Source organism: Humulus lupulus, chromosome 1 (assembly GCF_963169125.1).
Source record: "Humulus lupulus chromosome 1, drHumLupu1.1, whole genome shotgun sequence".
In the NCBI taxonomy this organism is placed as follows: Eukaryota; Viridiplantae; Streptophyta; class Magnoliopsida; order Rosales; family Cannabaceae; genus Humulus; species Humulus lupulus.
Window position 1 is genome coordinate 164547815 of NC_084793.1, and position 17183 is coordinate 164564997.

At 41.7% G+C, this 17183-nt stretch overlaps 1 protein-coding gene across 1 annotated transcript; it reads right to left on the bottom strand.

The window, feature by feature from the left end:
• Positions 1-14429: 14429 nt before the first annotated feature.
• Positions 14430-15729, bottom strand: LOC133824110 (uncharacterized mitochondrial protein AtMg00810-like). The gene is made up of 3 exons (XM_062256979.1): positions 15516-15729; positions 15038-15401; positions 14430-14982 (listed from the first exon to the last, which is right to left on the bottom strand). Exons 1-3 carry the CDS (start codon positions 15727-15729, stop codon positions 14430-14432), a joined length of 1131 nt encoding a protein of 376 aa, XP_062112963.1.
• Between the last annotated feature and the right edge of the window lie 1454 nt (positions 15730-17183).

Here is a 17183-nt window from a genome sequence, read left to right on the forward strand (position 1 = left end):
CAGTGAGGGAGTAGGTTCTGTTTTGGGGAAGGGCCGCAGCCCTTGGTTGCACACATGAATTTTTTAGGGTTTTAAGCATGGGAGAGTGGTCTAGTGTGCTCGGGTTTGGTTTCACCACCGTGCTTGGTGGAATTAGGAGTCCTGGGAGTTAGTTTTGTAACTGGAAACCTATATTTGAGTATTTATGAAACCCTATACTTTGGTTGTGGCTAGGTGGCAAAAGCTTAGGCTCGGGAATGGATCGTGCTTGAGGGGCGTTGCTCGTAATTCGATAACCGTACAGACTAAAGGTAAGAAAACTGCACCTGGTTGAATATATGTGACGGGACTAAGGGCTCCCTATTGTAGATGCTTGGAAAGATGGTATTATGCCATGCAAGCCATTTAGTGAACCAACGGCCTAAGGGTGCCAAGGGTCTCACTAGCGCACAGGGCGCGGCTCGGCCACTGGTAGCCGAGGATAGCTTATTATGCACTCAGCTCGGTTTAAGCGGGCCGGAGTCAGTGGGTTAAACAGAGGGTGTGGCCTAAGTCGTCGGCCCTGAATATTATGTGATATGAATATTATATGTGATAGAATGTATCTTGAATTGGATTGTATAAGCTGAATATCTGTTGTGGATTGTCTGATGGGTTTACATGCTTACTGAACTATTTGTCTGTGATCATTGTTTGAGTTATCTATGATGTTTTCTTGCTGGGCCTTGGCTCACGGGTGCTACGTGGTGCAGGTAAAGGCAAGGGCAAGTTAGATCAGCCCTGACTGGAGAGCTCAGCGAGCGGAATGTACATAGCCAGGTGCTCGGCCGCCACGGTTGAGGTCTAGGCAAGGACATGAAACCTGAAGACTGTCTGTTTTGCCTTAGTATGGCTAGTGGTTACTCATGTACTTTTGGGAGTTTGTAAACTTACTTTAACTTCGTTTTTGTATGGGATCCCATGTTTACTACAGTATGAGTATATGAAATGAGCCTTTTGAGACCAAAACCTTTTTAACCTTAGATCTTACATGTTTAGTGACACGTTTTCAAACTAGTGACTTGATTAGCGAGTCCTGCACCTTTATAAGTACACAGTGTAGCGGTCTTGGCTAACCAGGGCGTTACAGCTACACTGGGTACTTGTAAAGTTCAAGACTTGCTAATCAAGTCATTAATTTAAAAACGTGTCATTAGTTTAGGTGTTCTAGGGTTAAAAGACATTTTGGTCCCAAAAGATACATTTTATAAATCAAGAAACAGTTTACAGAAGGGATCCCCAAAAGAACAAAGTTTAAAAGCTGAATTGCAAAACCCAACAGTTAAAAGTAAACTTTAGCCATACTAAGGCAAAATACAAGGTTCTGGTTCTCTTGTCCCTGTAACCTCCTCAATCGTGGCGGCTGAGCGACCTGCCATGTACATTCCACTCGCTGAGCTCTCCAATCAGGGCTGGTCCAACTTGCCATTGCCTTTACCTGCACCACGTAGCACCTGTGAGCCAAAGCCCAGCACGAAAACATCATTTACAACACAATCAATGATAATAGACAGTTAAATCGTTACACATGTACTCCCATCAGATAATCCACAGTAAATATTCAGCACATACATTTAGATTCAAGATAAAATCAATCACATATCTCACTCATATCACATGATATTTAGGGCCGACGACTTAGGCCTCACCCTCTGTTTAACCCACTGACTTCGACCCGCTTAAACCGAGCTCAGTGCATAATAAGCTGTCCTCGGCTACCAGTGGCCGAGCCGAGCCCTGTGCGCTAGTGAAACCCTTGGCACCCTTAGGCCTTTGGTTCACTAAATAGCTTGCATGGCATAATACCATCATTTCAAGCCTTTACAATAGGGAACCCTTAGTCCCGTCACATATATTCAACCAGGTTCAGTTTTCTTACCTTTAATCTTTACAGTTATTGAATTACAAGCAACGCTCCTCAAGCACGATCCGTTCCCGAGCCTAAGCCTTTATCACCTAGTCACAACCAAAGCATAGGGTTCCATTAATACTCAAATATAGGTTTTCGGTTACAAAACTAACTCCCGGGAATCCGAATTCCACCAAGCACGGTGGTGAAATCAATCCCGAGCATACTAGACCACATTCCCATGCCTAAAACCCTCAAAAGTTCATGTGCACAACCAAGGGCTGCGGCCCTTGAAGCTTAGCCGCGGCCCTAGCCTCAAAACAGAACCAAGGCTAATCTTGAACAAAGACACGCACCGCAGTCCTTGCTTTGGGCGCCGCAGCGCCCACCCTTGGCCGAGCCTCCTTGGCCCTTTTTCATCCTAGGGCCGCAGCGCTCTAGAACAGAGTCGCGACCCTTCCCTTTGTACCCAGAAAACCCACCATTTCAAGGCTCAAAACCTCAGCCAAAACCATCCCTAAACTCCCTAATTCAACACCCAACATCACCAAAGCTTATAAACCAACTTAAACCACACAATTCAACTGAAAATCCAGCCCAACACACACTAGAATTCTCTTTTTAATCTCTGAAACCCAAGAGCATAAGCACCCAAAGCTAACCAGTCAAGAACTCAAATTCAAACCTCTAATTCATAAATTAAAGCTTACCTCTTCAGTTGGATCCTTTCTCTATTCAAAACCCAGCTAGATCCCAAAGCTTTCCAGCTTAAATTCCACCCTAAACATTAGTGGTACCAGCACCTCAATACCCAGCTGAAAACTCAAGGTTAAACTTCAGATAACATAGGGTTTAATCCTTACCTTAGCTTGATTTGTTTCCCCTGAGTAAGTCTGGAGCTAAGCCTAAAAAATTCCCACTCAATTCCTAGCAATTTCCTCTAATTTCTCCCTGTTTTGCTTCTATGATTTTCTCTAGTTTGCTTTCCTTTACTTTCCTTGAGAGAGAGAGTTGAATGAATAGCTGAAGGAAAAAATAAGGTCGGTTTAGTTTCCTTCTACGGGTTTCATAAATTTGTCTTACTCACTAAGTTAATTCCCAAAGCTCGGGGTGCCGAAACCATCCCCGAGGGCAAAATGGTAAAATCCCCCAATATTCCCGCCTAGACATCCTAACCTCAAATATATCTCCATATATTTATTTTCATAACCCGATAGTCCAAAACACTACCCGATACCTAGAGTACCCCTGACTTGTCCAAAGTCATATTTTAAGTCCCGTTGTGACTTTTCCCGCTATCTGCCCCTAGGATTGTCTCGAGTTGCGCTTTATGAACTTGCCCACATAATAATGTGGTTCTCACATATATCACATAAATATCTCATATTACCACATAATATCATTAATTATCATATAATCATCATTAGTCACATATTCACACATTTAAGTCAATAGTATTCACTCTAATCCCATTTATGCCCTCCCGGCACACTAATCAAGGCCCTTAAGCCTCATTAGCGAATTTGGGTCGTTACAACCATGCTTACTTTGTCACTGGTTTCACTACTTTTATATCACTTTTTCACCCTATTTTGCTCCAACTTTTTTTATTTAAATTAAAGAAACAAAGAAATAAATAAAAAAGACGTATGAAAAAGTTGTTGTAGAACTAAGTATTTTCCTCATGTACTGGAACCAGGCCAAATGTTTACAATGTGAGTGTAGCATCTCAGAATTTTACTTAGCTAGATAGTAGTAGTAGTAGATGTAACTTGTAGTATTTTAGTTTTAGTAGATATTGGTTCAAGCTGGGATTTAATTGAAAACTCGTAGAGATAATTATAGATTTTATAAGTTTAACCTATAGTTTAGAAATATTAATTTTAACATAAGGTTTGATTACTATAGCTGGTTCTAGAAATATTATTTAGTATAACCTAATGTTTAAATAGAATAATTAAGAGCGTGACATTTGTCACAAGCATGTCTATTCCGGATTTAAGCATTTTGAATGAATAAATTTAAATAAGGATAAATCTAAAAGCTCTAGAACCTTCCAGTAGCTATTAGGATCACGTTTTACTCAGTTAAAGTTGTTTTAACAAAATGCAAATATGCTGAAAGTGTGCAAAAACGTGTTTAAAATATCATCGTATGCCGATATATCGCAGCTATAGGGTCGATACATCGCCTACGGAAGATACGGAAAATACGTCGACTTCGCACGAACGAAACCACGAAAGCTCAAGGCATAGGTAGGGGCGATATATCGCCTAGGGTAGGTGATAAATCGGCTCTTGGAGCCATTTTTGAAACTTTGTGGATTTAAATTAGAAACAGCCCTCAACCACTTGGACTTGTTCTTGAACGCTTTTGATCGAGTTCTGGGCATCTATTAAACCGAAAATTCAAATTTATTCAATTATTATTGTAATGCCCTGGAATCCCTAATTTGGTTTAATGGCTGGATTAGAAAGCTGGGAGGGCATAAAATGTTTAATTATGCCATTAAATGAATTTATGCATGTTTATGAGAATTATATTATAATATGATGTTAAATGCATGCATGTAGGTCCACATTTGTTTACAGGGGTGTTTTGGTAACTTGGCCCGTTGAGGGCATAATTGGAAATTTGTTTGCATGTCAATGACTTTATTGTGAGGCCACATTATAATGTGGATTGGTTCGAGTTATTCGGCATGAGACGATCTTTAAATACAATTTATCGATTTGGTCATAACAGTTTTAAGCTCGGGGCTCGAGGTGAGTCTCGGGGTGTTTTGATGATTAGAGCGTTACCGGGAATTATAGGGTAACGGGATATGAATTATTGGTGTTTGAGATTAGCGAGATTAGCGGGAATTGGAGAGCGTCAATTATAATTAACGGTATAGGTTGGAAAGGACAATTTTACCCTTGGGAAGGCTTTAGAAGCTTTTAATGACCTAGGGGCATTTAGGTCATTTGGTTTGGATTTATATTGACTTTGAAGGCTGTAGAAAATACAGAACAAAAATAGAGCCCTTACATCTTTCTCACCTGTGCATCATCTCCTCTTCTTACCCTTGGAGGTTTTTGGTCCCAAATTGAAGAAACAAGCTAGGGAATCAAAGCTTGGGGATTATAGACTTAGTTCAGCCATTGGGAAGGATTCAAACCAGCTTGAGGTAAGGAATTGAACCTGAATTTTGAGCCATACCCTGCTTTTCTTTTAATTTTCAGCTTATGATTGTGTTGAGGATAGTTTGGATTAATGGAAGTTTTGATTGATGTTTAACTTGGGTTTTGATGAGGGTTTGATATAGATGATGTTTAGGGGTTGGATTGAGTGTTTGAATGATGTTTGGGACTGGTATGAAGGTTTGGTTTCGAGGGAAAAATGCAGGGGAAGAAAAGTTGTTGCTTGCTGATTTGCGTAAAGGGCCGCGACACGGCTATGGTGAGCCGTGGCCTGTGTTGATTTATGTGGGGGAAATGCCTCTGTCAGAGGGGTGAGCTGCGGCATGGCTCTGGTGAGCCACGGCCCATAAGGGCATTTTTGGCCAGAAATGAGTTTTTAGCTTGGGGATTCAAGCCTTAGGCCTCGGGATCGATCCTACTACCCGGTTTAGTAGGATTCGATGTCTCGGAGGCTAGGTTTTGGTTTGGGACCTTCTGTTATTCATTTTCATTGATGAATCCTATATTTTGGTTATGACCAGGTAACCGTCAGGGAATTAAAAGATTGATCGTTCTCAGGGGTTGTTCTTATATTAATTTTCACTCGAACCAGAGGTAAGAAAACAGTGTATGAATACAGTTGCACCCTGTATATGTATATGACATGCGTGATTTGTTATTGAGGCACGTTGGTTGGTAAATGTGGACATGTATTGCATATTAAATGCTAGAGAATGTTGCTTACTTGTTTATGGAACTGACTAGTCAGGGACACTGACCTAAGAGTCAGAAATGGCATAGCGTCATGAACGTCGAGCCAAATAAAGATTAGATCTAATCGATATCAGCATTGAATGGCTCTATGGAATTAATGCTGGACCGACCCTAAGGTCGATGAACTTATAAGCGCTTGGCTAGTCTAAGACTAGTTACTGAGAGCCAGTGCATAAGGCCCAGGTGACTGCTTGTCACATGGCTAGGGAACGATGTTCCATAGTTATGACTCTAGAGTCATGAGGAAGGTTATGTTGGTGACTAATCACCATGCACGTATCCTGTTAAAGCTAGTGAAATGTTCACTTATCTAATTAGCCCTGGTGATCCTATCATCACATGGCTAAAGGGAGCTATCCCCATATTTGTGACTTTTGCGACTGTCACCTATTCGTTTGAACTGAAAGTCTTGAATAATTGTTACGATCATTGTTGATATTATATCATGTTATATTGTGTTTTCTTGCTGGGCCTTGGCTCATGGGTGTTATGTGGTACAGGTAAAGGGAAAGAGAAGCTCACCCAACCTTGAGTGGAGAGCTTAGGTGGTGTTGTGTACATATGCGGCCGCTTGACCACCACGGCCAAGGAGTTCTCAGAGGGACTAGGGGGTTTACCCTATTTTTGCCGCTTAGGTCGGTGGGGATTGTAAATTTGAAACAGTAGCGACCATTTTGTACTATAAACAACTTGTAAATGTTTTGAATGGCTCATGAGCAGTTTATATCCTTAATGAAATATATCATTTCCTTTTTACTGGTTTTTCACCTTAACCTGATAATAACACTTAGATCACGTTTTTAACCAAAGGACTCAGGTAGCGGGTCAAATTTTCGGTTCACTGTTCACCGTAACTGTTCTGGGGTAACCAGGGCATTACAACTTGGTATCAGAGCATGCCAAGGTTAAGGTTCCTGTAGACTGGCTGGGCATGTACACACATCACTGAAGTCAAGCTTGACTCATGGTTTGGTAACTATTTATGTGGTTATATGTATAACTGCTTAAATGTGGTATATATGCTTTACCTGTGTGCATGAGACACCTTGTTAAACCTGTGCCCTGAAATATTATATCTTCAACAAATGTGTGCTAATTAGTACTGAGATTGCTGGAACCTACTTATTAGTGTGGTTGTTTATGAGTTATTATGTGATACATGTTGTGTGCTAAATGCTATAAACATGTATCTGCTCATATATGGGTATGACTGTGGAATGTGATAATTGTCTGCTTGTTCTTGGACCGTAAGGCGGCAAGAGGTTTAGTTATTACTACCCGACTGGCCGTATTGATTATTGTTTCAGTATCAGTGACAGAATGAACCCAGGGCAGACAGACATGTTAGCTGGCTAGAGTGATCCAGGCCAAAATAATAATAGCCAGGGTCAAGAGAATGACCAGTCCCAGATTCCACAGCCAACTCCTGCAAACTGGCAGCAGTTGTTTAATGAATTGCAGGCAACAGTGTTGAAACAGGGAGAGGAGTTTCGTCTCCTAAGATAGCAGCAAGTGCCTGTAGTGGCCAGTGTTTCAGAGGCACCTTCTGTGTCGGTGCCAGTAGCTGGGCAGTTTCCTGAGGTAGAAAACAAATGAGAACCTCTTTATGAAAGGTTCAGGAAGCAACAACCTCCTGTATTTGAGGGCAGTGCAGATCCTGCCAAGGCAGAATAATGGATGAGTATGATCATCACTATCCTTGACTTTATGAGGGTAGCTGGTAATGAGAGGGTAGCCTGTGCCACCTATATGTTTCGGGAGGATGCCTGGATTTGGTGGGAGGTGATTACCCAGACCAAGAATGTTAATGCCCTGAGCTGGGAGGAGTTCCAGACCTTGTTCAATGAAAAGTATTACAATGATGCTATCGAGGCAGATAATGCTGAGGAATTCATTAGGCTACTTCAGGGAAGTTTATCAGTTACTGAGTATGCCTTAAAGTTTGATCGTTTGGCAAAGTTTGCCAAGGAATTGGTGCCCACTGATGGGACCAGGAGGGAGCGTTTCCTTCAGGGGCTACAACCCAGATTAGCCCGTGATGTACGTATCACCACTGTGGCAGGGGTTACTACCTATGCACAGGTGGTTGAGAAGGCACTCACAGCTGAGAGTGCAGAGATCAAGATCTGGCGTGACAGTGCAGCCAGAAAGGATTTCAGGAGGCCAGGTCCTCCATTTGTGGGTTCTAGTAGGGGTGGAGGCCCCAGTGATCAGAAGAGGAAGGTTCCTGACACCTTCCCAGTCCCAGGTCCTGATAGGCGGCCCCGTGGTGTTTCAATGGGTCGTCCAGGTGGTAATGAAGCCTGGAGGTCTTATCCTGAGTGCCCTAGATGCAAGAGGCATCACTTGGGAGAGTGTAGGGAAAGGGCCTGCTTCTTATGTGGAGCAGTGGGTCATCTTAAAAAGGATTGCCCAAAGGCAAGAAAAGAAGAACCCAGGAAGGCGGACAGCTCGGCCCCAGCTCGAGTGTTCACATTGACACAAGCAGAAGCTGAGGTTTCTCCCTCAGTTGTTACAGGTCAGCTTCTTAGTGTTGGAACCCCTTATAATGTATTGATTGATTCTGGTGCTGCACATTCTTTTGTTGCTAGTAGTGTTATTGATAGATTGTGTAGACCCTGTGATTTTTATGCTGTGGGGTTTGGTACTTTGTTAGCCACTGGAGAGTTAGTGGTATCCAGGAGATGGGTCAGATCTTTGCCAGTGACAGTAGAGGGCAGAGAGTTGTCAGTGGATCTGATATAGTTGGTTATGACTGACTTCGATATGATACTGGGTATGGATTGGTTAGCAAAGTATGGGGCAACCATTGACTGCAGAAGGAAGATGGTCACCTTTGAGCCTGAAGGTGAGGATCCTTTTGTGTTTGTTGGTGCTGTGCATGGACCTCACATACCATTGATTTATGTATTGAGGGCTAGGGATTTATTGCAAGGAGGTTTCATTGGATTCTTAGCCAGTGTGGTTGACATCACTCAAGTCGTGCCAGTGAGACCAGAGGAGACTAGACTTGTTTGCGAGTTTCTGGATGTGTTTCCAGAAGATTTGCCAGGGTTGCCACCACACAGAGAGATTGAGTTCGTTATAGAACTGGCACCAGGGACGGAGCTAGTGTCTAGAGAACCATACAGAATGGCCCCAGCTGAGTTGAAAGAATTAAAAGTACAGTTGTAAGAGCTGTTGGATTTGGGTTTTATCAGACCTAGTTTTTCACCTTGGGGTGCGCCAATTCTGTTTGTAAAGAAGAAGGATGGTTCTTTGAGGATGTGTATCGATTACAGAGAACTGAATAAGCTAACAATTAAGAACCGATATCCTTTGCCAAGGATAGATGATCTGTTTGATCAATTGCAAGGTAAGACGGTATTCTCTAAGATTGACCTTCGTTCTGGTTATCATCAGTTGAGGGTTAAGGAGGGAGACATACCGAAGACCGCTTTTCGTACCAGGTATGGGCATTATGAGTTCCTAGTTATGTCATTTGGATTGACTAATGCCCTTGCTGCTTTTATGGATATGATGAACAAAGTGTTCAAGGATTATCTAGACCAGTTTGTGATTGTCTTCATCGATGATATTCTGGTATATTCTCAATTTGAGTTAGAGCATGAGCAGCATCTGAGGTTGGTTCTACAGAGATTGAGAGAACACAGACTGTTTGCAAAGTTCAAGAAGTGTGAGTTCTGGTTGTCTCAAGTGTCCTTTCTTGGGCACATTGTCAGTAAGAAGGTGATTAAGGTAGATCCAGCAAAGATTGAAGCGGTCAGAGATTGGCCAAGGCCAAAGAATGCTTCTAAGGTTAGAAGTTTCCTTGGATTGGCAGGGTATTACAGGCGTTTCGTGGAAGGATTCTAAAAAATTGCTACTTCGTTGACTGAGCTGACATGCAAGAGTCAGAAGTTTGTGTGGTCAGATAAGTGTGAGAACAACTTCCAGGAACTGAAACAGAGATTGATTACAGCTTCGATTCTGAGTCTTCCGACAGATCAGGAGAAGTTTGTGATTTACTATGATGCTTCTCATCATGGTTTGGGCTGTGTTCTGATGCAATCAGAGAAGGTAATAGCTTATGCTTCTCGTCAGCTGAAGGAGTATGAAAAGAGATATCCTACTCATGATTTAGAGTTGACAGCGATGGTTTTTGCTTTAAAGATATGGAGGCATTATCTCTATGGAGACAAGTGTGAGATTTATACAGACCACAAGAGCCTGAAGTACTTCTTCACCCAGAAAGATCTTAATATGAGACAAAGGCGTTGGCTGGAGTTGGTAAAAGATTATGACTGTGAGATTCTGTATCATCCAGGGAAAGCCAACGTGGTAGCTGATGCTTTAAGCCGGAAGGGTCCGGGACAGATTCATGGTATTAGGCTGATAGCCAGAGAGTTAGCAGATGATATGACCAGAGCTGGTATAGAGTTGCTGGTGGGCCAGTTGGCTAATATTACGCTACAGTCTACACTGTTAGAGAGAATTAAAGAGGGTCAGCTGAGTGATCCACAGTTGATCAAGATTAGAGAGGATGTCTTGGCTGAAGCATCCAGAGATTATACAGTGTCTGATTTGGGGTTGTTGAGATACAAGGGGCGGATATGTGTTCTATTAGACACTGTTTTGAGGCGAGAGATTCTGGATGAATCTCATACTACACCTTACTCTTTGCATCCAGGCACCACGAAGATGTATCAGGATGTGAGATCATTGTATTGGTGGCCGGGGATGAAGAGAGATGTAGTAGAGTACGTGGCTAAGTGCTTGACATGTCAACAGGTCAAGGCTGAGCATCAGAGGACAGCAGGGTTATTGCAGCCTCTGGATATCCCAGAGTGGAAGTGGGAAGACATCACGATGGATTTTGTGGTGGGCTTACCCATGACTATTGGTCAGCATGATTCTATTTGGGTGGTAGTGGATCGCTATACCAAGTCAGCTCACTTTCTGCCAGTGAGGACTACCTATACAGTTGACCAGTATGCAGATCTCTATGTGAGAGAGATCGTGCACCTCCATGGAGCACCTTGCTCGATCGTGTCAGATCGGGATCCTACTTTTACTTCCAAGTTCTGGGGGAGTTTACAGAAAGCCATGGGTACACAGCTGAAGTTCAACACTGCTTATCATCCTCGGACAGATGGGAAATCTGAGAGGACGATCCAGATATTGGAAGACATGCTGCGGGCATGTGTGCTGGACTTTGGTGGATCTTGGAGTAAGCATCTGCCTTTGATAGAGTTATCCTATAATAACAGTTATCAGTCTACCATTGGAGTTGCACCTTATGAGATGCTGTATGGTAGGAAGTACAGGTCTCCCATTCATTGGGATGAGACAGGTGAAAGGAGATACTTAGGTCCTGAGGCAGTTTAGAGGACCAGTGAGGCTATTGAGAAGATTAGAGCTCGGATGCTTACTTCTCAGAGTAGACAGAAGAGCTATGCAGATCCCAAGCGCAGGGACGTGGAGTTCCTGGTGGGAGACTATGTCTTCCTTAGAGTCTCGCCATGGAAAGGGGTGAGAAGGTTTGGGAAGAAATGCAAGCTGAGTCCTAGGTTTGTAGGTCCATTTGAGATCCTGGAGAGGATTGGTCAGGTGGCTTACAGGCTAGCTCTACCTTCGGCATTGTCGGCCTTGCATAATGTGTTCCATGTATCCGCTCTTCGGAGGTATGTATCTGATGAGAGTCATATTTTGAGTTATGAAGATCTGGAGCTTGAGCCAGATCTCTCCTTTGAGGAGCAGCCTGTTCAGATACTTGACAGAAAAAGATAAAGTCCTCAGGAATAAGACGATACCTTTGGTTAAGGTATTGTGGAGGAACAGCAAGGTCGAGGAGGCAACTTGGGAGCTGAAGTCAGACATGCGGAGTCAGTATCCCGAGCTGTTCAGGTAAATTTCGAGGATGAAATTTCTGTAAGGAGGGGATAGTTGTAATGCCTTGGAATCCCTAATTTGGTTTAATGGCTGGATTAGTAGGTCGGGAGGGCCATAACTGTTTAATTATGCCATTAAATGAATTTATGCATGTTTATGAGAAATATATTATAATATGATGTTAAATGCATGCATGTAGGTCCACATTTGTTTACAGGGGTGTTTTGGTAACTTGGCCCGTTGAGGGCATAATTGGAAATTTGTTTGCATGTCAATGATTTATTGTGAGGCCACATTATAATGTGGATTGGTTCGAGTTATTTGGCATGAGACGATCTTTAAATACAATTTATCGGTTTGGTCATAACAGTTTTAAGCTCGGGGCTTGGGGTGAGTCTCGGGGTGTTTTGATGATTAGAGCGTTACCGGGAATTATAGGGTAACGGGATATGAATTATTGGTGTTTGAGATTAGCGACATTAGTGGGAATTGGAGAGCGTTAATTATAATTAACGGTATAGGTTGGAAAGGACAATTTTACCCTTGGGAAGGCTTTAGAAACTTTTAATGACCTAGGGGCATTTAGGTCATTTGGTTTGGATTTATATTGACTTTGAAGGCTGTAGAAAATACAGAACAAAAACAAAGCCCTTACATCTTTCTCACCCGTGCATCATCTCCTCTTCTTACCCTTGGAGGTTTTTGGTCCCAAATTGAAGAAACAAGCTAGGGAATCAAAGCTTGGGGATTATAGACTTAGTTCAGCCATTGGGAAGGATTCAAACCAGCTTGAGGTAAGGAATTGAACCTGAATTTTGAGCCATACCCTGTTTTTCTTTTAATTTTCAGCTTATGATTGTGTTGAGGATAGTTTGGATTAATGGAAGTTTTGATTGATGTTTAACTTGGGTTTTGATGAGGGTTTGATATAGATGATGTTTAGGGGTTGGATTGAGTGTTTGAATGATGTTTGGGACTGGTATGAAGGTTTGGTTTTGAGGGAAAAATGCAGGGGAAGAAAAGTTGTTGCTTGCTGATTTGCGTAAAGGGCCGCGGCACGGCTATGGTGAGCCGCGGCTTGTGTTGATTTATGTGGGGGAAATGCCTCTGTCAGAGGGGTGAGCCGCGGCATGGCTCTGGTGAGCCACGGCCCATAAGGGCATTTTTGGCCAGAAATGAGTTTTTAGCTTGGGGATTCAAGCCTTAGGCCTCGAGATCGATCCTACTACCCGGTTTAGTAGGATTCGATGTCTCGGAGGCTAGGTTTTGGTTTGGGACCTTCTGTTATTCATTTTCATTGATGAATCCTATATTTTGGTTATGACCAGGTAACTGTCAGGGAATTAAAAGATTGATCGTTCTCAGGGGTCGTTCTTATATTAATTTTCACTCGAACCAGAGGTAAGAAAACAGTGTATGAATACAGTTGCACCCTGTATATGTATATGACATGCATGATTTGTTATTGAGGCACATTGGTTGGTAAATGTGGACATGGATTGCATATTAAATGCTAGAGAATGTTGCTTACTTGTTTATGGCACTGACTAGTCAGGGACACTGACCTAAGAGTCAGAAATGGCATAGCGTCATGAACGTCGAGCCAAATAAAGATTAGATCTAATCGATATCAGCATTGAATGACTCTATGGCTTTAATGTTGTACTAACCCTAAGGTCGATGAACTTATAAGCGCCTGGCTAGTCTAAGACTAGTTACTGAGAGCCAGGGCATAAGGCCTAGGTGACTGCTTGTCACATGGCTAGGGAACGATGTTCCATAGTTATGACTCTAGAGTCATGAGGAAGGTTATGTTGGTGACTAATCACCATGCACGTATCCTGTTAAAGCTAGTGAAATGTTCACTTATCTAATTAGCCCTGGTGATCCTATCGTCACATGGCTAAAGGGAGCTGTCCCCATACTTGTGACTTTTGCGACTGTCACCTATTCGTTTGAACTGAAAGTCTTGAATAATTGTTACGATCATTGCTGATATTATATCATGTTATATTGTGTTTTCTTGCTGGGCCTTGGCTCATGGGTGTTATGTGGTACAGGTAAAGGGAAAGAGAAGCTCACCCAACCTTGAGTGGAGAGCTTAGGTGGTGTTGTGTACATATACGGCCACTTGACCACCACGACCAAGGAGTTCTCAGAGGGACTAGGGGGTTTACCCTATTTTTGCCGCTTAGGTCGGTGGGGATTGTAAATTTGAAACAGTAGCGACCATTTTGTACTATAAACAACTTGTAAACGTTTTGAATGGCTCATGAGCAGTTTATATCCTTAATGAAATATATCCTTTCCTTTTTATTAGTTTTTCACCTTAACCTGATAATAACACTTAGATCACGTTTTTAACCAAAGGACTCGGGTAGCGGGTCAAATTTTCGGTTCACTGTTCACCGCAACTGTTCTGGGGTAACCAGGGCGTTACAATTATTCACTTATTTATTCATTTTAAAAGGGATTAGTTTCACTCCTTGAACTCTATAAATAGGACCTAGTACTTGATAATTATGCAAAGATTACACAATCTATACAATTCAAAGAGAAAGCAAAAGGCAAAGAGATAGATGAAGAGAGAAAGGGGGGAGCTAAGTATATTGCAAAAGAAGAGCAAATGTTCTCTTACAATAAAATAATTAGCCAAGCCTTATAAAAGGCCAAAGATAATAAAATAACATAAAAGACTAAAATAACCTTAAGATAATAACTCTAACACCACCCCCCCCCCCCCCCCCCCCTCAAACTCACGATGCAGCAGCAATAAGCATTGAGAGTTTGCCTATTAGAAAGTGAAAATGAGAAACAGAATGCAACTTAGTAAAGAAGTCAACTATCTGTAAAGAAGAAGGAACAAAAGGAAAAGTGATAGTGCCAAGCTTCAGATGGTGAGGAGTAAAATGACAATCAATCTCAATGTTCTTCGTGCGGTCATGAAAAACAGAATTGTGAGCAATCTGGATGGCGCTTTGATTGTCACAATACATAGGAGTGGGTTTAGAATGAAAAACACCCATATCTTCAAGAAACCATCTTAACCAAACAATTTCTTTAGTAGTAGATGACATAGCGCGGTACTCTGCTTCAGTGGAAGATTGTGAGACAACAGTTTGTTTCTTACTTTTCCAAGAAATAAGAGAATCACCCAAAAAGATACAGAAACCAATAGCAAACTTCTGATTTGTGGGATCATGATCATGATCGGCATCAGAGTATGCACGAAGCTCCAAGGAAGAAGTGGAGGGAAACAAAGACTTTGAAATATAGTACCCCGAAGATACCTCAAAATACGAAGAACAACTGCCCAGTGAACAGTAGTAGGAGAGGCAACAAATTTAATAACAATGTGAACAACATTGCAATGTCGGGGCGAATGATAGTGAGATAAACCAAACTGCCAACAATAGTGCGATACAAAGCAGGATCATGTAAGGGAGTGCCATCAGAAGAAGAATATTGAAGATTGAGCTCAGAAGGAGTGGAAACTACTTTTGTATCTGTAAGACGAGCACACTCAATGATGTCAGAAGTGTATTTTGATTGAGAAAGAAGATAGCCTTTAGGGGAGAAGGCAACTGCAATACCTAGAAAATACCGAAGAGGACCCAAATCCTTCATCTCAAACTGGGAGGCTAATTGAGACTTTAGCACTCCAACTCCATCTATATCATCACCAGTAATGATCATATCATTAACATATAAGGAAAGGAGAATACGACCTGCATTAGTACACTTAACAAATAGAGCTGAGTCATGATTACTAGGGAGAAACCCAAGAGAAGCAATAACATTGGAGAACCTCTTAAACCATGCTCGAGGAGCTTGTTAGAGACCATACAGAGCTTTCTGAAGCTTACAAACTTCTCCATGATTGTGAGGGACCCCAGGAGGAGGAACCATGTAGACCTTTTCATGTAAATCACCATTCAAGAAAGCATTTTTAACATCCAACTGAGATATATTCCACTGACGAGCAGATGCAACTGCTATAAGAGCACGAACAGTAGTCATTTTTGCAACAGGGGCAAAAGTTTCCTCAAAATCCATACCATACTATTGAGAAAATCCCTTAGCCACCAATCTGGCTTTGTAGTGTTCAACAGACCCATCAGACTTGGTCTTTATTTTATAGACCCAACGAGAACCAATTGTATGTTTACCAGGAGGTAAAGATACCAAATCCCAAGTATATGTCTTATGCAAAGCTGAAAGTTCCTCATTCATAGCATGCTGCCAAAGAGGGTCAGTAACTGCTTCTTTATAGGATAAAGGCTCAGAGAGGAAATGAATAGACGCTAAAAACAAAGTGAAAGGAGTAGAATAAGATGAATACACAAAATTTGGTAGTTTAGTAGACTTACGAGTGCGTTGAGGATAGCAAGGAGGACCCACAATATCAGAAGAATCTAGAACAGCTGTAGGCGGAGGTGTTTCAGAAATGTCAGCCTGCAAAATACCAGTGTCAATAGCTCGAGACTTGCAAGAGTAATGAAGTAGAAAATGGACTATAGGAGCAGGAGAAGATTCAGACTCTACAATTTGAGGAACTTGAGGAGAAGAGGTACTTGTATGCTCACAGAAAGGATTAATACGATCTGCTTTGGTCAAGTTGTGAGTAGTGCCAGGAATAGAAAAGAAGGGTATATGCTCAAGAAAAACAACATGGCGAGATACATATAATTTTTGAGAAGTTGGATCAAAACAACGATATCCTTTTTGGCCATCACCATAACCAAGGAACACACAAAGTGCAGAGTGTGATGACAGTTTTATACGCTCTACACTAGGACGAAGAACAAAGCAAGTAGAACCAAAGACTTTCAAAGAAGAATAATCAGGGATATGTTCATGTAGTTTTTCAAATGGAGACAAATCTAAAGTGATTGAAGATGGAATCTTATTAATAAGGTTGACTGCAGTGAGAACTGCTTCTCCCCAAAACTGACTAGGCACAGATGAGGAGAACAAAAGAGAACGAGCAGTTTCAATAATGTGTCTATGCTTTCTTTCAGAAACACCATTTTGTTCAGGGGTATTTGTAAAAGAAGTTTGATACACAGTTCCATCTAAAGCAAGCAAATCACATAATTTATTTGAAGTATATTCACCACCTTGATCACATCAAAAACATTTAATAACAACAAGATGTTGAGTTTTTACATAAGCTCGAAAACGATCATAAATAGCATAGAAATCAGAACGACGTTTCATTAGAAAAACCCAACAAAATTGAGTGTGATCATCAATAAAAGAGACATAATATCTAGACCCTCCTTTTGTAGCAATGGGAGAGGGTCCCCACACATTAGAATGAACTAAGTCAAAAAGGTGCAATAGAGAATGAAGTACTTTTACTGAAAGGTAAAGCAAAAAATTTAGCAAGTTTACAACCACTACAATAAGAAATATCATGAACTTGCAAATTTCCTAAGGTTCCTGTAGAAGCTAAGAATCTTAAATGGGAAGTTGAAACATGAACAAGGCGAGAGTGCCATAAATAA

What these genes read in the sequence shown, in the direction of transcription:
- LOC133824110 (XM_062256979.1), bottom strand. Translation starts at nt 15,729, where the DNA reads ATGGATTTTGAGGAAACTTTTGCCCCTGTTGCAAAAATGACTACTGTT. An exon ending in GCTTCAGAAAGCTCTGTATG is followed by an intron (nt 15,402 to 15,515) that starts GTCTCTAACAAG and finishes GTACTAATGCAG; the next exon opens with GTCGTATTCTCCTTTCCTTA. An exon ending in ATTCGCCCCGACATTGCAAT is followed by an intron (nt 14,983 to 15,037) that starts GTTGTTCACATT and finishes TTCACTGGGCAG; the next exon opens with TTGTTCTTCGTATTTTGAGG.